The sequence below is a fragment of the Diabrotica virgifera genome, chromosome 1 (assembly GCF_917563875.1).
Source record: "Diabrotica virgifera virgifera chromosome 1, PGI_DIABVI_V3a".
Classification (NCBI taxonomy): Eukaryota; Metazoa; Arthropoda; class Insecta; order Coleoptera; family Chrysomelidae; genus Diabrotica; species Diabrotica virgifera.
Genome location: NC_065443.1, coordinates 250184433 through 250206381, shown reverse-complemented (window position 1 = coordinate 250206381; position 21949 = coordinate 250184433). Strand labels below are relative to the sequence as shown.

The following is a 21949-nucleotide window of genomic DNA, read 5'->3' as shown; positions in this document are numbered from 1 at the left end:
AGAGACTGCTGCTCCGAAAAGTTCATTTGATGTACATCCGTACCATTCTCTCAGGATGAGCAGCCACGATATTCTGCGTCTCCCTATGTTTTTTTTCCTTGAATATTTCCCTGCATAATCAATTGAAGCAAGTTATATCTCTCTCCACGTGTAATATGTCGATATTCCAATTGTCTTTTTCTGATGATGTTCTAGATTTCCATTTCTTTATTCATCTTTCTCAGAACCTCTTTGTGACGTGTTCTGTTCACGATATTTTCAGAATTCTTCTGTACACCCACAGCTCGAATGATTCTAGTTTTTTCATTGGTGCTCGAACGACTCCAAGCTTCCATTCCATAAAACAAAGTCCAGAAAACGTAGCACCTAGCCAACCTAACTCTTAGCCCCAACTTTTGATCTCTTGTGCAGAGCACTTTCCTCATTTTGTTAAAATTTGCTCTAGCCTTTTCTATTCTGATTTTGATTTCCTGTAAGTAATCTCCTGTGGAGTTGATCATTGTTCCAAAGTATGCATATTGGTGGACTCGTTCGATATTGGATCCGTTTATGAAGAGATTTTCGTTATTTCTTTGAGTTTTCGTTATTCTCATAAACTACTATTCTGGTTACCAGCAGGGGCGTCATTTGGGCATCCAGGGGGGGGCATTTGCCCCCCCCCCCGGCCCTAAAAAATGACTGAAATTTACAAAAAATACATCAATAGTCATCATAACATCATATATAATGTATAATATATATAGTGCTTGCCCCCCCCCCCAAACAAAATTTCAAATGACGCTCCTGGTTACCAGCCTCTAAAGATCCCCAATATTTTCAGCTAAGATGACAGTATCATCCGCATATCTAATGTTGTTAATGGAACATTGACCTTTATTCCAGATGTTTCGCCCTCAAGAGCTTTTTTCAAAATCTCTTCCCAGTAGGCATTAAAAAGAATTGGCGACAACACGCATCCCTGTCTCATCCAGGTCTGATTTCAATTTCCTCTGACAGCTGATCGTTAACACGTACTTTTGCTCGTTGCTAATAGTATAAATTCGATATAATCCTGAGGTCATTGTAGTCTATCTTCTTTGATTCCAAGACGTGCATTAATTGTTCATGTCGTACTTTGTTTAATGCTTTATTATAGTCAATAAAACACGCATATACATCTTGATTGACGTCCAGGCACCTTTATATAAGTATGTTAAGTGAAAAAAGAGCTTCAGTAGTTCCTAGGCCTTTGCGAAACCCTTCTGAAGCATAGTTGAATGCAAAGTCGCTTTCAATTATTTTTAGTGAGAATTATCTTTTTTTATTGCTGGTAATTTTAATTTAGATTTGAATGAAGAAAACAGCAATAGAACTAATATTTAATCTTCTGTTTCTTAATATTTTATGTATTATTTTTAGTTTAGTTACCGAAAACGGATATCATCAACAGTCTCTAAGGTTCACAGATGTACTGAGACGACCACAAGTTATCGAAACCAAAAATTTATTTGACGATCTCATCAGAGGACTCACCACCCAACCCCAGTCTGCTTCAGATCAATTCCACGATAGTGAGGTATGTGTATTTTACAGAGAAGAGCAAAATAATGGAATATATTCATTTTCTCTAAAATGGACGATTTTGGAGGAAAATCACGAAACAGTTAGGTTTTTATTTTTTAATTACAATTTTTTGGTAGGTATATATTTTATACTAATGATGTCATCCATCTGGGCGTGATGACGTAATCAATGATTTATTTAAATGGGAATAAGGGTCGTGTGGTATCTCATTTGAAAGGGTGTTCAATTCTCTATTCAGTAATATAAACGTTAACATCACTATTTATACAGGGTGGCCAAAAAATAATTTTTGAATTAAATTAATTGACGCAAAAAGAAAATATCTGTAATTTATTTAACTCGAAATACATTCTATTGCTATCAGAAAATAGAAAATAGTATATTGTATAACAAGTGAGAGAAAAGACATATTTCTCACGAGCGCAGAAGTTAGTTGGCACGAGGCGAGTGCCGCAAATCAAGCGATGGAGAAATATATCATTTTCTCATGTGTTGACACTGTACTTTTTCTCTGGATGCGGTTTTGTCATGAGTTCAAACTTCAAAATTAAATAATTTAGGTGCTTTTAGGTATATTATATGCATAAATTGAAATAAAATACATATGCTTTTTCTCATGAGGATCTTTCAGTGCGTCACAGTTTTTCGATTGTTCCTTCTTTCTAACGCATTAAATTGTATATGACAGAAAAAAAACGCACGTCGGTGATTACATTTCGTCGGTGACATTTATAACATTTATTCTAGTTGTCAATAGATGGCGCCATAATCGAAAATAAAATAATTTGCGAATTATATAATATATCTACGAATATAATCTGAACAATTTATAAGACCATACAAATCAAAGAAAATACCATTTTATAAATGCAATAAACACAATTGATTTGATTTTATGCCAAATTGCAAATAAAATGTGACAACTGTCAGATTTAACTAAAATGTCATGTCACTAAAATGTATATTATCACGGACTTACCTTTTTTTCTATCATTTGTGACGCACTGAAAAATGCTCATGAAAAGAAGCATATACACATAATATGTAGGTATTTAATATTCTTAATATTTATATACTTTATTTATTTAAACTTATAATTCACTGTTATATTTGAACAGTTTTAAAAGGTAATTCTTGGTAAGTTTTGCTTCAACACATTTTGTTTGACAAAAATAACTGTGTTTGTATTGTGCATGTTACCATGGAAACGGCGATCTTGTGTATAGAAAACCGGCAATGGCCGACTTTTCCCACTGCAACGACAGACTTTTCTCACTGCGTGAGAAATGTTTCGTTTTAAATGTAGGTATGTATGTAGTGAGAAGAGTAGCACATTGTATAGCACCATATAAAAATAGCTATTTGTATAACAATGGAGCAAAGTGCTACTTTTCCTCCCGAGAATGACGTTTCCTCCGCTACGCGTCGGGCAGTAATCATTCAAGGGAGGAAATTCATATGTTATACATATAATTTTTCTACCTCCCTCAAATAAAATGTAATTTTTTCATTTTTAAATAATTTATCTATGTAACTAACTAACAAAATTTATTAGAGAACTAACACCAAATACTATTGACTGTCAATAGTATTTGCTAACACTAACAAGTAGATACAGTATAACTGTCAACTGTCAAATACAATTCAATTTAATAATGTAAACATTGTTAACTAAAAATAACAATTTACTTTTTTATCATTCTGCAAAATACAGGGTATTTTATAAATAAACGTTGAAATGTATCTATAGATACTTAAGTAGTAGAAAATATAATATAATATAAGGCGTCAATAAGTTATCTCCCTAGGGAGTAAAAGTACTTTGTCTCCCTAGGGAGGAAAAGTACGACTTTGCTCCCTACAATGAGGCCAGGAAAAGTATACTTTGGGTAGAGGTAGGTGGGAAAATATTTATTTGGTTAATAAACATTGCTTTTCGCTTAAATTAAATGTTAACACTGCCAAGAGGCAGGTGGAAGGCTGTTTGAGATTTAATTGAAGCAAAAAAAAATGTTCATTTGTGAAATAAATATTTTTTCTATTTTTAGACAGCAGTACAATGTATTTTGAGTTAAATAAATTATATACATTCTTCTTTTTGCGTCAATTAATTTAATTCAAAAATTATCTTTTTGGCCACCTTGTATAAATAATGACGTCACTAGTATGAAACATATACCAATAAATTGTAATTTAAAAATAAAAATCGACCTGTTTCGGGATTTTTCTCCATCGTCCAATTTAGAGAAAATGAATTTATTCCATAATTTTGTAATTCTCTCTGTATATTTATAATAATATAATATACATATTATGTATATTTTTTATGTCATCAAATATTGTATTATCCTCAGGTAACTCAGTTCATGTTTAGAGAAGATAACGAGAAATTCGGAGTGGACCTTAGAGCAATAGATGTACAAAGAAACCGAGACCATGGCTTAGCATCGTACAACGACTACAGAGAGCTATGGAAGAGACCAAGGGCTCAAAAGTTTGAAGATCTGTTAGACTCTATGACTCTAGAAGTAAGTACTGAACAAAATAGTTACTGTTATTCCAGCAGCACAGAAAATGATCTCAAAATTTTGAGACTATTAGCTTTGCTCTTTTTATATTTTATACCTACACTTATCGTGTAATTCATGCTTAGTATTTCTCAATCCAAATAATATACAAATCCACAAGGAAAAAGATCTTCCCGTAGCTGGCTGTAAACCATATATCACAAAAACTTTTAAGTAAAATCCTTTATAAAAGGTATATTAATTAAAGTTAAACCTTAATAAAAGGTATATTTATTAAAGTTGACTAAGGGTCAGTTGCCTACGACCGTTCAATATGTGAAGAACGAATCCAACTCAAGTAAGGGTCAGATGGTACCCGGGGCCTTTATCATGTGATATTTTATACACTCATGTTTATTACAATATTTTAAAGTCAATGTTTCCATGACTATTCAGGTTTAAAGGGTTTTTACCCAAATATTTTTCAATTTTGGTGGCTTATCATGTCAGCATCTTGTCAGATGATGAACTGTTATCAGATCGAAAACTAGTTCTGCTTTTGTGATATAACTCTTTTTAGGGAATTTTAATAAAAATGTATATCTTTTATAAACGATTTTACTTAAAAGTTTTTTTATTACTTAATATAGGTACAGTTTGGCCAACATCTGTCATGTTTCTAGCTATTTTGTGTTAAATGCGTTTCATTTCCTTTTGTTTCAATAATTTCTTTTATCTTTTAACTAATTTTAAATTTTATTCTTTTTAATACAACTTTCGCCAACGAAGGCCAGAATCAAAACAAAAAAACAACTTTCGCCAACTGTCACTTATCACCTGCTGTGTGCCATACAAGTCATACCTACAACGACTTTGAGGTTTTTTTTTGCTATTTTCAACGAACATTTTGTTTTCGTTTACAAATTCGCAAAGTCTGTTCGTTCGTTCGTTCGTTTATGCGTCGCCGCCCCTGCAAGACTTGGATCCAATCTACTGATGGATTCTTATGTAGTTTTGTATAATCTGAAAACGGCATTTCCATATTTCATACCATCTTCGAGATAACCGAAACCGCTCTCAAAATCGAATTTTCGACTTAGGCATATGCATCGAGTTAGAATCCCTATTCTTATCATATAATATGATATATCATGTAAATTCAGGTTATATATTACATACAAATTTTTAATACCCATTTATAGGACGCTAAATAGTGACCATTATACAATATAGACCAGTAAGGATCTGTTTTTAGGTGGATGTGAGAGGTGGCATTCAGACTTTTGCGGATAAAGTTAGGTGATAACTTCGTTAATAATAATTGATTTATGCTCCTTCTCAAATATGCCCGGAACATTAATAAAAAAATAAAATATTTAAAAATTTCAAAAAATTTCGTTTTTTTTTTCTACTTTTTTTGCTTATAACTTTAAAACGATTCATTTTGAAACAAAGTCGTATAGGAATAAAACAAAGATAATTAAATTTTCTATCAGATGCGATTGGTTAAAAATGTCTTAATTCATCACCCTTGCTGCAATATAGCAATAAATATAAAATAAGGGGGCAAAACAAGCCTGTTCTTATTCAATGATTTTCCATCACTTAGGTTACACTTGGAACCTTCCTAATTCGCTTAGAAAATTGTTGTTATGTGCTAAAACCGTATACAAAATTTCATTAAAATTGACTTACTAGATTTTGAATAATAATTTTGCAATCTAAACTTTTTTTAAAAAATTAAAATTTTTTAAAATCTTGCACAACAAAAACTAGAACATACAAAGATTTGTCAATTTTTTTACATATAAAGAAGCACTCCACCTATCTAATGCACTTTACAGAATTGAAATCGGATTGTTTAAGCAGCCTCAGCAATGTTTTAAATTTATAAACAATTTTTTTGGCTTATAAACAAATTAGTCCTGTGGCCAGGAGGGGGTGCTACGGGCTCCTTTATTTAGATGGACTTACCCAAGATTTTTATGTGTTTTTTGACCCGTAGAACACGACTTTTTTGGGTAACAGTTGATCCGGATGTCGATAAGATTGTTATAAACAAAGAACTTGAGGAATTACAAAACATCGATTTTTCGCAATATAAAACATTTTTTTGTATTTCTTGTGTAATTCTAAGCAAAAAATGTTCTTACAAGTTTTTTCGTAGGATGCATAGTTTTCGAGATAAACGCAGTGAAACTTTCAAAAATTCGAAAAATTGCAATTTTTGAACGCGAATAACTTTTGATTAAAAAATAAAATAGCAATTCTGCTGACAGCATTTGAAAGTTTAAGTCAAATTATACCGGTTTTAATTATTTGCATTGCTAAAAATTTTTTTATTATTAAACAAAGCTATTTGTTTATAAGCCAAAAAATTGTTTATAAGTTTAAAACATTGCTGATGCCCCTTAAATAATCCGATTTTAATTCTGTAAATTGTATTAGATAGGTAGACACCTTTTTATATGTAAAAAAATTAGAGAACTTCTAAATGGTCTACTTTTTGTTCAGAAAGATTTTAAAAAATTTGAACTTTTTTAAAAACATTTAGATTGCAAATTTATTATGCAAAATCTATTAGGTTGATTTTAATGAAATTTGGTACACGGTTTAAGTATGTTACACAGAATTTCCTAAGCAAACTACTAAGGTTCTAAGTGCCACAAAAGTGGTTAAGAACATTGAATACCAACAGGCGTATTTTGCCCCCTTATTTTGTATTTATTGCTATATTGCAGAAAAGGTAATACGTTAAGACATTTTTGACCGGTCGTATATCATACAATATTCAATTATCTTTATTTTATTTCTCTACGACTTTGTTCCAAAACGAATCGTTTTAAAGTTAAGCAAAGAAAGCAGAAAAAAATCGACGTTTTTCTAAATTTTTAAATATTTTAATTTTTTTATTAATGTTCCGGGCATATTTGAGAAGAAGCATAAGTCAATTATTATTACTGAAGATGTCACCTAACTTTATCTGCAAAAATCCGAATGCCACCTCTCACATCCAAAAATAGACGTTTTTTCACAGATCCTTACTGGTCTAAGTCTAAATAATGATATATAGAAATGATGCTTACTGTAAACAAAGTTTTCGTTATGATAATGAACATTTTCGTTATGAACATTTTCAGCTTGTTTTTAATATATGTTTATCTCTAATTTATTTTTAGTCATCCAGTCCATTGAAGCCCATAAAATGTTTGTCGTGTCTTTTCTCAGTAGGTGCGCTTATGGTCTTATCTTCTGTGCTTTTATTATTTTTCATCTATGATTGTATTCCATGGTTCAACTTCAACATCAAGTATTTGCTTTGAAGGTACCCATAGTAAATACTGTAAATTAGAAACCTTAATCAAGACATTCGTTTTTTTCTGACCCCTATCTTCGTGGAAAAAGGTCTAAAGCCTAAACTGTCTTCAAAGAGATGTTGGAGTCGGTTTTGTTCCTATATGCAGTGATTCCCTAAGTGGTCCAGGTGGACCCCCAGGGGTCCACGATTGACTCAACGGGGGTCTACGTTGGCTTGAAATAAAAATGGGGGTTCACAAGTTTTAAGTCCACGAAAATTTTATAGTGATTTGGTATTTATTTAAACAAATTTGCATTTTTTTATCGTAAAATATCAATGGAAAAAATAATTTTTTAATAGTAAGGACTCAAAAATGTCATTATAACAAGTTATTTTGATTAAAAACAAGTTTTTGATAAAATTTTAGTGTAGAAAACGTTAAAATACTTTTTACATTTTCCTCCATTCCCAAAATAGGTGTCCTTTGATTCGACTTAAAATTTGCCCACAGATAGCCAAAACACAGGACTTTAAGTATTTAAAATAATTTGTATAGTTTTACACTACAAAAAAAATACGTGGAATAATCAAAGTAAAAAATATAGGCGTCTACTGTAAGTATAACAATTAACTCAGAAAATATAAAAATAGCAAAAACGGTTCTCCTTTAAAAGCAAGATGGCGGCTAACGCAACGGCGGAATTCATTCGCGCTTTTAAATTTACACTACTTTTGACCTCTTAAAGATTGGAAAAATAGAATCTTACTTGGATAGCTCGGCATGCAAGATCAAATGCTAACCCGACTGGACTATATAATTTTGACTCTGATATTATTGCATGTAACTTTTCTTGTATTGTAAAACTTTACAAATTCTTTTAACCACTTAAAGAGCTGTGTTTTGGCTATGTATGGGCAAGCTTTCAGCCAAATAGAAGAACATGTATTTTGGGAATGGAGGAAAATGTAAAAACAGTATTTTAACGTTTTCTACACTAAAATGCCTAATAATCAGATTTTTGAGTCCCTTCTATTAAAACATTATTTTTTCCATTGATACATTGATAAAAAATGCAAATTTGTTTAAATAAATTCCAAATCACTATAAAATCGCTTAAAATATATATATTTTGAGAAAAAAAGAAGAAGAGAAAGACGGTCCGATCTTCAATGTCTTATTTTTACCCCTCCCGGGGGGGGGGGGGGTTAACCAGGGGTCCACCAAAACCAGTAAATTTTTTAAAGTGGTCTACGAGAAAAAATAGTTTGGGGACCTCTGCTATATGTTTTTCTTGAGCCTGGGAAAAATATTCCAAGTAATTTAATGTTTGTTCATTTGATTTATGTTGACACAGATTTCTCCTTTGTCATTTTTTATTCTTGCTCGTCTTTAAATTCTTATGTATTTACATTTTTGGTTTAGTTTACCTTACTGAGCTTTTGCTTCAATGTATTGGTTTTTCCTCTGTTGCTACTTTGATAGATCGTCCTCAAATCCTATTAAGTATTTGAATGTAATTATTTATGATTCAGTGAATTTGTACTCTACGAGCTTCCTAGTGGGAAAGTTTTGGGGTAGTTCTGATTTCTTTCATTGTATATGGATTTTGGGCTGCTGAATCCGAATATGAGGTTTGCGGACAAAATTTCTTGCCGGAAAATTGAAAAAATCGCAAAAAAATCGAAAAATTTCAGCTTTTTCCGCTTTTTTGCTCAAATCTCGAAAACCATTAACTTTTAGTAAATGGCCTGTTAACAGAAATTAAAGTACTTAAAATTATCTATAAATCTCACTATTTACTTTTTTTTCAGACGAACAGTTCGGTCTAAAGTGCAAGTTGAAAATTGCCAATTTTTAACGGTCTTGGCAAAACCCACTTTTTAATTCCAAAACTTTATTTTTTATTAGAATGCTGGAATTTGATCAATTTCTCCTAGTTTTCTGTACAAATAATAAATGTTAGTTCATAATATGAATATGGTATGTCTCTTCTCACAGCTTCCACGAATCCATTCCATCCTAAAATACCGAGAATGACTCTGCTTTTCCGTTAGAGCCACAGAAGATCAGGAACAAATGGAGTCACAGTTTCAGTTGGTGTGAACATTCCCTTCGGATCTTGATTTCTGATTAACCTTGAGGTTTTGTCGTTTCAAAATGTATTAGTTGAACAGCTCTCTGACTTCCATAAACCTCAGGTGCGGGTTTAGTTTTTAGCCGAGGAATGGATTGGTTAGGAGCTATTGCATGTTTTGGTGCAATACAATAAATGCCATCCATGACGTAAAAAGTGTGGTATCCGTCGATTGTATGTACGTTAACCCTTTCTGTCCCAACGCTGCATATATATGTTTTTGAAAAAGTGGGTCTGTATTCCCAGCCGCCGTATATATACGTTCAAGGTGTTATGGTATAAATTTACCAAAGCCGAAAATATGCGTTGCTTATAAAATTTTAGACTCATTGGTGTCCCAATGCCGTAGAAATATATCCAAAAATGTTAGATTATTGTTCCCAAACCCTCACAATGTTGGCACCTAAGACAGGTCATGCGGACCCATTGCCGTATATATTTGTTCACATATTTTAGATATATGCTATATTGTAGCACTGGTGGCAATGCTTATAGGTAGCTGCTAGAAGGTGAAGCGTTTGTAGCCACAGAAAAGACCAGAAAAAAAAAGAAGCGAATCGAGATACATGTGTGCAAGATGGGGAGTCGGCCTTTGCGTAGTGTCACGTTTTGAGGAGTACCACACAAGAAAAATTTTAATGTTAATTTACATTAAATTATCTTTTTTAAGTTAGTTACATTTTTTCAAGTTGGTTTGCTCTCTGATGAGTATACTTTTGAAAAGAAAACGTTTAAGTTGGTTAAAAAAACTCATTAAAAAACATGTTTTGGTCATTTATTTGTTTATTTATATTCAACGTATATACAGTGTGTCCACGGATTGGGTGCCCAAGAGGAAAAACTTCTTTATTTTCAATTTTAGCGAAAAATGTTATTCTTGATAAAAAGTTTTGCTTGTTTTAAAACTCCATAAAACGAAATAAAATTCAAGCTTTTCAAAACCTGCTTAATTTTGTAGCGAATTTTATGTAAATCCCTATACATTTTTGCGCTAAGTTATAACAATAATCTAGTGTTGCTAAGCTACAATGTAGCTTAGTAACTGTCAACTCCGATAAATAATTTGCGAATTGTCATTTTTTTCGACAAAAATTTTAAATTTTTATTTGAAAAATGACAGATAAATTCTTTGTTGAACGTTTAACATTGTCGAAAAAAATGGCAATTGGCAAATTATTTATCGGAGTTGACATTTACTAAGCTACATTGTAGCTTAGCAACACTATGGTTTGTTTTTAAACCAAGAGAAGTGATTCAAATTTACCGCGCTGTAATGCTTGTTTGTAATTGGTCCAACCGCAGGCAAGTTTACTCAATTGTTATAAAATTGTGACACTAATGAAATTTATCAAATTTTGACACAATTGGCATTTCATAGGTTAATTAAGTTATATCGGCGATTTTTTGTATTTTCTGCGTTATTCCTTTAATTTGTAGATTTTTAGTCTGCTATAAAAAGCAGTTGTTTTTAGAACTCTTAACGACGTATTAATATAATATTTATGGATTACAGTCGAGGGCCGACATGATCAACCAAAAAAGAAGATCTATTTGGTGATTATTCTAGTGACTTTCTTGGGTGTGAATCTGTCTTTTTAGTTTACTCCTCCTGGTTAAAAAATAAACCATAGATTATTGTTACGAATTTACATAAAATTGGCTACAAAATTAAGCAGGTTTTGAAAAACTTGAATTTTATTTCCTTTTATGGAGTTTTAAAGCAAGCAAAACTTTTTATCAAGAATGACATTTTTCGCTAAAATTGAAAATAAAAAAGTTTTTCCTCTTGGGCACCCCATACGTGGACACACTGTATAAGGCAATGGGACTCTAAGCATGAAAAAACCTTTGGGATTGAGAGACCAACATGCAAATTAAGGCCCTGGCATAGAGAGGGTTAAAATCAGCGTTTTCGTACACCTGTTGTGTAAAGCGCGGCTGGTCAATTTTCTGCGGATCACCTGCGATTGCTGACACTTCCAGATAAGCAACACGGTTGCTCAAAGTCTTGTAGCGGCAGTAAGGTCCGGGTAGTTGGTCTCACCATTCCTTGCAGGGTTGGCCGTTTTCTCTAGAAAAAGTACGGCTCAAGAAAATAGGTTGATGTAGTTTCCTCTTTGGGGTTTTGTTCATCCTATACAGAAGCTGTTCGCCTGGAAGTGTCAGCATTCGCAGGCGATCCGCAAAAAGATGACCTGCCGTGCTTTACACAGCAGGTGTACGATAACGCTGATTTTAACGTACATGCCAAAACATGCAGTAGCTCCTAAGCAATCCATTCATCGAATAAAAAAGAAACCCGAGCCTGAGGTTTATGGAAGTCAGGGAGCTGTTCAACTAATTCATTTTAAAAGGACGAAACCTCAAGGTTTATCAGAAATCAAGATCCGAAGGGAATGTTCACACCAACTGAAACTGTGACTCCATCTGTGCCTGATCCTTTGTGGCTCTAAGGGAAAGCAGAGACATTCCCGGTCTCTTAGGACGTAATGGACTCATGAAAGCTGTCACAAGAGACATACCATACCTATGAACTAACATTTATTATTTGTACAGAATACTAGGAGAAATTTATTAAATGACAGCATTCTAATAAAAAATAAAGTTTTGGAATGTAAAAAGTGGGTTTTGCTGAGACCGTTAAAAATTGGCAATTTTCAACTTGTACTTTAGCCCGAACGGTTCGTCTTAAAAAAAAGTAAATAGTGAGATTTGTAGATAATTTTAAGTACTTTAATTTCTGTTAACAGACCATTTACTAAAAGTTAATAGTTTTCGAGATTAAAGCAAAAAATCGGAAAAAAGCTAAAATTTTTCGCTTTTTCGCGATTTTTTCAATGTTCCGGCAAGAAATTTTGTCCACAAACCTCATATTCGGATTCAGCAGCCCAAAATCCATATATAATGAAAGAAATCAAAACTACCCCAAAACTTTCCTAGTCAAAACACAATTTTATTGAATCATTAGCATATTAGAAATATTTTATTGTCTCTTACGTGGAGTTTTTTTTTAGCTTTTTTCAAATCGTTTAAACGTAAATATTCGCTATAATTCAACTTATATTTTCCAGAACGTTATGGCTCTATCTCAACTCTATGAGCACCCTGACGACATTGACCTAATTGTAGCAGGATCTATTGAGAAAAACGTAAAAGGAGCTTTAGTGGGCCCAACGTTTTTGGGTATAATCATCGAGCAGTTTTACCGGACAAGAGTGGGGGATAGATTCTTCTTCGAGAACAGTGGCCCTCTGGGATTCAAACTTGACCAACTGCAGGAAATTCGCAAAGCCAGTGTATCAAAACTGTTGTGCGACAACGGACACCACGTTCTTAACATACAGCCTAGAGGATTCGAAAAGATATCTCAAGGGTATATATATAAATTTTGCAATAATTTTCATTTTACTTACATATAATTTTATCTGCTATATTTTATACCACAAAGACCGATGTTTTTTCATTTGGTAACATTGTAAGTAAATTAGCAATTTTGCATAACCCTAAAGAAACTATTCCCGACATAGCCCAGTCGGGATAGTATTTGACCATTAGGAGCTGCCCCAAATTTTATTTTGTCAATCTTTAGCGGGGGTCAATAGTAGTGTAAATTTAAAATCTCGACAGAATTTCACCGTTGCGTTAGCCGCCATCTTGATTTTAAACGATAACCGTTTTTGCTCAATATCTCCGCAATTTTCGACTTTTCGATAAAAAGTGTAGATAATGAAATTGTTGAGAATACGATTTTCTATAATTTCGTTTATTATAATTTTTTTCGTGCGGTCGATATTTTCCGAGCTATGGTGAAAAAATAGTGACAGTTATAGAGCATAATTATTGAATTATTTCGTTTATTATTAGTTTTACAACAAACATGTACGTGTACAAAAACAAAGACAATAAAATTTTGTACAATTTTGATCTCTTTAATTTTTTTTGATAAAATCAATATTTAAGGTAGTACGTGCGCGGTAAATGTGCGAGGGTAAGACCCGATTGATTTTATAGCAATTGTTTTTGTTCAATATCTCCGCCATTTTCAACTGTTCGACAAAAAGTGTAAGGACTGAAATAGTTGCAATTACGATTTACTACAATTTTTTTAGAAAACCAGTGGCGGGTCTAAGAGGGAGGGAATAGGAAAATTCTCCCCAAGAGGGGTCCAAAATTAAAAAAAAAATTGTTGGAATATAAAAATATACAGGGTGAGGCAGATAAAAGTCCTATTAGAAATATCTCGAGAACTAAAGGAAACAGAATCATGAAAATTGGAATGAAGGGGTTTTGAAGAGTGATCTCTTTAATGAAAATATTTTCATCGATTTGCTACTTCCGGTTATACCGGAAGTGGCTTATAACTTCGTTTTTTTAAATGGAACATCCTGTATATTTTTGCATTTTTGGATTCTCCTGGATGTCTTCTTTCTTAAAATATGAGGTTTTGTAATGTTGTACAGGGTAGTTTAAATTTAATTACGTTTTTTTTCTTAATTTCCTAGCAACATTCACACCCTGTAGAATTGTAGTAGTTTGACATCAAAAACTCTATTTATGGTCAAATGATTTTTAATATAGTCTACTATTGTTAAAAATTGTTAGTATAACTAAATGTTGAATTGCACTATACAGGGTTGGTCGAAACTCGGAAAGAGTATTTTCTGAGTTTCTTAAATGGAACACCCTATACTTTATTATTGTAATGAAATGATATTTTATGCTACTTTTTTATTTCTTAAGCATTCCCTATACCTAACTGCTTTAATTTGTGAGTTATTGGTGATTCAAGCAAAACATTAATTTCAACAAAAAATACGTGAAATTTTATTAGGTTGGCCGTGAAAATATTTAATCACAAATAATTTTTCGGAAATAAATACATATTAATCTAGACTGATCTTTAAAATTGCCAATAATGGTTGAGCTATCAAAATACCTACGTAGTTAACATTCTTGGCGCGATTAACAATTAAGCACAAATGAAAGCATTTAGGTATAGGGAATGCTTAAGAAATAAAAAAGTACCATAAAATGTCTTTTCATTGCAATACTAAAATACAGGGTGTTCCATTTAAGAAAATTCAGAAAATCCTCATTCCGAGTTTCGACCAACCCTGTATACTAAAATTTAACATTTAGCTATACTAATAATTTTTAATAATAGTAGACTATATTAAAAATAATTTTAACATAAACAGAGTTTTTGATATCCAACTACTACAATTCTACAGTGTGTGAAAATTGCTACGAAATTAATAAAAAAAAACGTAATTAGCTTTTAAACTACCCTGTATAACATTACAAAACCGCATATTTTAAGAAAGAAGACATCGAGTAGAATCTAAAAATGTAAAAATATACAGGGTGTTCCATTTAAAAAAACGAAGTTTTAAGCAACTTCCGGTATAACCGGAAGTGGCAAATTGATGAAAATATTTTCATTAAATAGATCACCCTTCAAAACCCCTTCATTCCAATTTTCATGATTCTGTTGCCTTTAGTTCTCTAAATATTTCTAATAGGCCACTTATCTGCCTCACCCTATACAGGGTGTTTCATTAATAATTGTCCATATAGTAACTGGAGAAACCTTAGCACAAAATACGAAGATTTAACCTAAAACACTTAAATAAAATGTGGTTCATTACTGAGTTACAGGGTGTTTTATCTAAAAATTTAAAAACTATTTTTGCTCAGCATTTTAGAACTAGTCGACGTATCCTTTTCATACTTAAAAAAAGTGCGACTACTAGACACCCTACTAAATTATGTTAAACAAACGTTTCTAGCTACTACCAGAGGCGTACGACAGGGGATGGTGGATGGTTGACCCTTCTCAAATTCTACGCCACTGGAGGAATTACTATTTTAGTGCCATTTTTAGATTCCCCAATACTTTCTATGTAAATAATATACTCTTCATTGGTAACGATAAAGTCATTAGTTTTCGAGATATTTGAAGTTAAATATGAAACGGCACAGTTATTTTGATTAATTTATGATATGATTCATATGATTAAAATTTAAAAATTATTTGTACCCAGTACTTTAAAACTATTTGGCGTATCCTTATCATACTTAGCATAAAGTGTTGGTACTGTACATACTACTAAATTAAAATAAATAAACGTTTCTAGCTACTACCAGAGGCGTACGACAGGGGATAGTGGCTGGTTGACCCTTCCCAAATTCTACGCTACTGACGAAATTGCTATTTTAGTGTAATTTTTTGATTTTGCAATACTTTTTATGTAGATAATATACTCTTCATTCCTAACGATAAAATGATTAGTTTTCGAGATATTTGAAATTAAAAATGAAGCGACACAATACACTGATCAAAATAACCATGTCTTTTTATTTTTAACTTCAAAGATCTCGAAAAATAATGACTTTATCGTTACGAATGAAGAGTATATTATTTTCATAGAAAGTATTGGAGAATCCAAAAATGGAACTAAAATAGCAATTTCGCCAGTGGCGTAGAATTTGGAAAGGGTCAACCATTCACTTTCCCCCGTTGTACGCCTCTGGTAATAGCGAGAAACGTTTGTTTTACATAATTTAGTAGTTTGTACAGTACCTATACTTCCTACCAAGTATGAAAATGATACGTCGAATAGTTTTGAAATCCTGAGCAAAAATAATTTTTAAATTTTTAGATAAAACACCCTGTAACTCAGTAAGGAACCACATTTTATTTAAGTGTTTTAGGTTAAATCTTCGTATTTTGTGCTAAGGTTTCTCCAGTTACTATATGGACAATTATTAATGAAACACCCTGTATATTAGCTGACATGAAACTTAAAATATCGACAGACATTTTAATTCAACCAATAAAACCCGCTAGTTAATAAAATGAAGTGAACTTAATGCATAATATAAGATATTATTTATGTCTTTTATGTACTTAGTTTGGTGGTGTTTCATTGGAAGTTTCAAAAATTGTATAAAATATTGTTCTCTTTATTTTTGTTTATACACAATTATGTCAGTAAAGTTAATAATAAATGAGGCAATTCAATAATTATGCTTCCCCTCCGCTTCCACTATTTTCCCCCTTAACTCGGAAAATATTGATCGGATAAAAAATTGTGCAATAGAATATGTAGAACATTGCATTTCCAAAAAAATTATTTCTTACCATTTTTGTCAAAAAGTTGAAAATGGCGGAGATATTAAGCAATAACGGTTCTCCTTCAAAATCAATATGGCGGCTAATGCAACCGCGGAATTCAGTCGCCATTTTAAATTTACATTACTATTGATCTCTCCTAACGGATAGAATTATAAAATTTGGGGCAGCTCGGAAACAAGATTCAATTCAATAATTATGCTCCCCCCACCACTTTTTATTATTTTCCCACTTATCTCGGAAAATAGCAACCGCATGAAAAAAATTGTTAAAAAGAAATTGTAGGAAATCATATTTGAAACAATTTTAGTTGTAAATGGCGTAGATATTGAACAAAAACATTTGCTATAAAATCAATCAGGTCTTACACTCGCGCAATTGCCGCATACGTACTACCTTAAATATTAATTTTAACAAAAAAAATCAAAGAAACCAAAATTATGTAGAATTTAATTCTCCCTATTTTTGTATAGGTACATTTTTGTCGTAAAACTTATAATAAACGAGATAATTTAATAATTATGCTCCAACTGTCACTATTTTCCGCCATAATTCGGAAAATATCGACCGCACGAAAAAATTATAATAATATAAATTATAGAAAATAATATTTTCAACAATTTTGGTTGGAATAATTTTTGTTGAAAACGTGAAAATGGCGGAGATGTTGAGCAAAAGCGGTTCTCGTTTAAAATCAAGATGGCGGCTAACGCAACGGCGGAATTTAGTCGAGATTTTAAATTTACACTACTATTGGCCCCCTCTACAGATCAGAAAAATAAAATTTGGGACAGCTCCTAATGCAAGGTTAGGCCTGTTATTCGTCTAACCCGACTGGACTAACAGTGTTCTCACGATTTGGATGACTAATAACAAATAAATTCAAAACAAGAATAATTTATGTACAGTATTTCTCATGATCATCTTTCAGTGCGTCACAGTTTTTCGATTTCTTTCTAACGCATTAAATTGTATGTGACAGAAAAAAAGGCACGTCGGTGATTACATTTCGTCGGTGACATTTTTATAACATTTATTCTAGTTATTCTAGTTGTCGATAGATGGCGCCATAATAAAAAAATATTTTTTTTAATTAGATAATAATATTACAAATATAATCTGTATAATTTTTAAGACTATACAAATCAAAGAAAATACCATTTTATAAATGCAAGAAACACTTTTGATTTGTTTTTATTCCAAATTGAAAATAAAATGTGACAACTGTCAGATTGAACTAAAATGTCATGTTAGAATAAATGTCATAAATGTGTATTATCACGGACTTACCCTTTTTCCTATCATTTGTTACGCACTGAAAAATGATCATGAGAAATACTGTACTACATTTTTTTTATTTTGCTTCACATAAAGGCGATTCAATCTAAAACCAAAAATCGTTGAATAGGGCTATATAGAACGGACCGTTGTTGTTGGGTTCGCAACATCGTGTTTAAAGTAAGAGCCAAGATGACACAGAAATTCTATCAAATCCGCAAAAGACGTATCAAAGTAATTGAGTAGCTTCTGATCACAATTAATTTTTAAAACTTTTTTGCCTCTTTGTATTTTTTTGAGAAGGCACCTTTTATCGAGATGTGGCTTCTTTTTTAATATGGTTCAAAATATACCTAAAATGTAAATCATAAATAAATTTTCATATTACCAAGTGTCCATAATCGTACTTAACCATATACAAATATGTAGTGGATTTGACAAATATTCAAAATATCTCGATAAAAACTGACTTTTCGAAAAAGTACTAAGAAGCAAAAAAGTCTTAAAAATATTGTGTTTAACTAAAGTTTGGGGGGGGGGGCGTTTAAAGGAACAAAACCACCATAAAATTTTTATGGGGTGTCCAAATTTCAATTTTTTCTTAAGATGCTACTGCCATAAGAATGCCACATGTCCACTTTCAATAAAAAACCTCTAATAATTTTCGATATACAGTCGAACCCGCTTATTGGAATAGCTTTCTTGTCAACCAAAAGTATTCTTATAACCGGGATATTCTAATAACCGATCACTGATTGCTATTAGAAACGTTTCGGGACCTTAAATTTTTATTCCTTAAACCGGGATATTCCTTTAAGAGGTATTCTAATAAGCGGGTTTGACTGTATTGGAAAAAATCGATTTTCATTTTGTAACTTCAAAGGGCTGTAACTTTTTTTATGTGCACATTTGTACTAAGGTAAGTTAGATTCAATCGAACTATTTTTGGTCCCAGAATATGTGATTAAAATGACCTGTATTTTTGTTACACCCTGTATAACGCCTCAGTGGATGTTTGTTAATATTTAGAATTTTAGAGTAAATGTGTGAAAACGTTGATTCGTTAGTAGAATTAATTGTTTTGGAGGATGATTATGTCTACAATAAAACTAGAAACATCTATTTTACATGACGAATTGTTAAACTAATTTACCTATTATAAATTATTAGGTACTCTTTCGGAGTTTACGATTGTTGATTTACGACACAGTTTCGTCTTTGATGACGTAAAATTAAAATTGTAATAAATAATTTAAGATATCAACAATGATATTATACTTTATTTTTTAGCAATCCTCTAGTTTCTTGCGAATCATTACCTACCCTGGATCTCTCCAAATGGAAAGAGCACCCGAATATACAGCTATTTGGAGACTTGCCGCTGAAACAAGGAACGTATGTCTTCGCATAATTTACCAAACTGAAACTATTCTTCACTGAACTTTTAAAGGATTTGAAAAGACTGTCATCTATCTGTTTAAACGAATACTCTAGTTTGTCATAGACTCATACTCTATCGTGCCAGGAAGTTATCAACATCACATTTTGTTTGATTTATCATGTAATTTTAAGTTTTGTTACTTTTGTATTATTTTGTTATTATTTATTAATTTAATATAGCAGAGATCTATTTACTTGTTTGTATTATTTATTAACGTAAGTAAAGAGTTATTAATAGATACAGTAACTAAGTTCATAATAAGACGAAAGAAATGGATGCACTCGAATAGAACAGATTTTGTGAAAGAGGAAACAATACAATAATTGTATTGCACAGTGAATAGGTAAATAGTGCAATAGTTCTGTTGCACATCAATCAAATGAACATGGTATATAGGTATATTATTTGGAGGTATTCTAAGAATAGCAGGCTGGTTTCAGACAGGGAGAAACAACAACCGATCAAATGTTTATGCTAAAATTATTACAAAACAACAGTTATGATCAAAATCTAGGTTTTCATATGCTCTTTATTGATTTTTAACAGGCTTAAGCTGACTAGACGAAGCAATGAAATCACTGAATATCAGCGAAACTGTTACGATTGGAAAAAAGTGCCTTTTTAATGAATTTAACGTCAATAGGTGATTAAAACAGTAGGCGAGCGGCAGCAATCCCGAAAATTACGTTATACCGACCACGAAAATCAACTTCAAGGCGAATGACCAATTTTGGCCAGTCTTTATGTTTTCGAGGTCGCTGAATCCGAATATTAAGTTTATTTTTATCTAGAGTTGGTGGAACATGTCCAAAAATCAATTTTTTTGCAAAAATGCGAAAAATAAATTTTGATGATTTTTCAACTTTACCTCGCTGTATCTTTGCATTTAGATAACAATGAGATTTGTCCAAAATGTTGAGATCCATTAGATGATGAGTTGTTAAATTTTAAACATTTTGCCATAAGATTTCGTTAGTAGTTTCATGTTTAATTAAAAAAGTTGAGTGACAAACTTTTAGTTTTAGTGCAGTCACTGAGATGCCACCCCTTCTCGGGGGTGGAAATTAGTTTATTAAAAATAATACCATACGTCGATAGAGCAACAAATTATAAAGTTATTAATATGAATCAATACTTTTTGAGTTATTAAAGATCAGAGATTTTATTTTTTCATAAAAAAATGATTGTTTTAAAGCTGTTTTTCACGTGTAACTCAAAAACTATAAGCTTTTTCAAAAAAGTTATTATTCCCAAAATTGAAGATAATAAAAAGTTGAATACACTTCTCACTTAAAGAACTAAACTAATGTTAATTCAAAGTGAGTTATGGGTAATTGAATGTATATTTTTTTCGATGAGTAGGGGAGAAGGGGGCTAGTTGTAACAATTTTGATAAAATCAAATATATCTTGACACCTATTTTCCCAATTATCACTAATTCAACACTAAACGCTAGTTTAACTCCTTCTGAATCAAATTGAACTGAAGAAAAGTTAAGAAAACTGTTATTTTTTAATCAACTAGCATTTTACCAAAAAAAAGTGCATTGTTACAACTTACCCCGCGCTTGGGGCTAGTTGTAACATCTATTGGGGCAGGTTGTAACATTACCAAAATTCGAATTTTTTGGAATATTTCGAAAAAAATACCAACGTTGGTCTTGTTGAAAGATGTTGCTCGACTTAATAAGGTGGTTTCTGGTGTTCTTAAATATAAATGTAGATTTCTACGCATAAAATTTTGGACCCAATCTGGACCAACTGTATAATTTTGATACCAAGAAGAAGGAAGTTGCTTAGCACTGAGTTTCACAGCATATTGGTAAGGCAGTTTTGGCATCTTCATGTGAATTATTCCAAAATATACTTCGGTGCACTTCCGAATATACGAAGCCATTTTACTTTCTTCTTCGGCTGTAAAAACTATCCCTGGTTTAGTACAGCCCACTTGTAGACTTTTAATGTTTTTCTTGTTTTCTATATCGTTATAAAGATACATGACACAGTCCGTGCTGTTTTACTTGCTTGCTTTATGCTACATTGATTATCTAAAATTTCCGCTGAACCTAACTCATAGACTTCACTTCCTGGCTTTGAGTTGCCCTTTCTGATTTTCTTTTATGTTGTCTCGTTCTGGACTATTACTAAACTAAATAATACGTTTTTATATTGTAGATCATAAATTTAGTAAGATTCAGCGCCAGGGCCGGATTTAAGGGAGGGCAGGCTGGGCAGCTGCCCGGGGCCCCCACATTTCGGGGGCCCCCACAAAGTCCCAAACATAAGAGATTCATTTAAACAGATATTGGCAGGAGATACAGGAACAATGTATGACAAGTATAAAATGAAGGAGCGAAGGAGTGATAATATTGCATTGTTCATGGTTATGTTTTTGACCTTCCACCGGGTGGGTGTATTGCTTCGTTTGTAAATTCTTATGAAGTGATGAGAAGAGAATTTTGTGATAGGAAACATGTAGATGCAGATAGTAGGCTTATGGATCACGAAATGTCTAAAGCACACGAAAGAATTGGGCGTATTGATACTGAAGTAGCAAAACAGACCGAAGAAATAAAGAATTATTGGAAAATGT

General features: G+C 32.1%; 1 protein-coding gene across 1 annotated transcript in view; it reads left to right on the top strand.

The window, feature by feature from the left end:
* The window catches only part of LOC114329096 (peroxidase-like), a 96441-nt gene extending 76891 nt beyond the window's left edge, over positions 1-19550 (top strand). The window contains exons 7-10 of the mRNA XM_028278109.2: positions 1399-1555; positions 3918-4091; positions 12575-12876; positions 19207-19550. Of these exons, the coding sequence (XP_028133910.2) occupies positions 1399-1555; positions 3918-4091; positions 12575-12876; positions 19207-19327 (754 nt within the window). The 3' untranslated portion in view covers positions 19328-19550. The remainder of the gene's footprint in view (positions 1-1398; positions 1556-3917; positions 4092-12574; positions 12877-19206) is intronic.
* The last annotated feature ends 2399 nt before the right edge of the window (positions 19551-21949 follow it).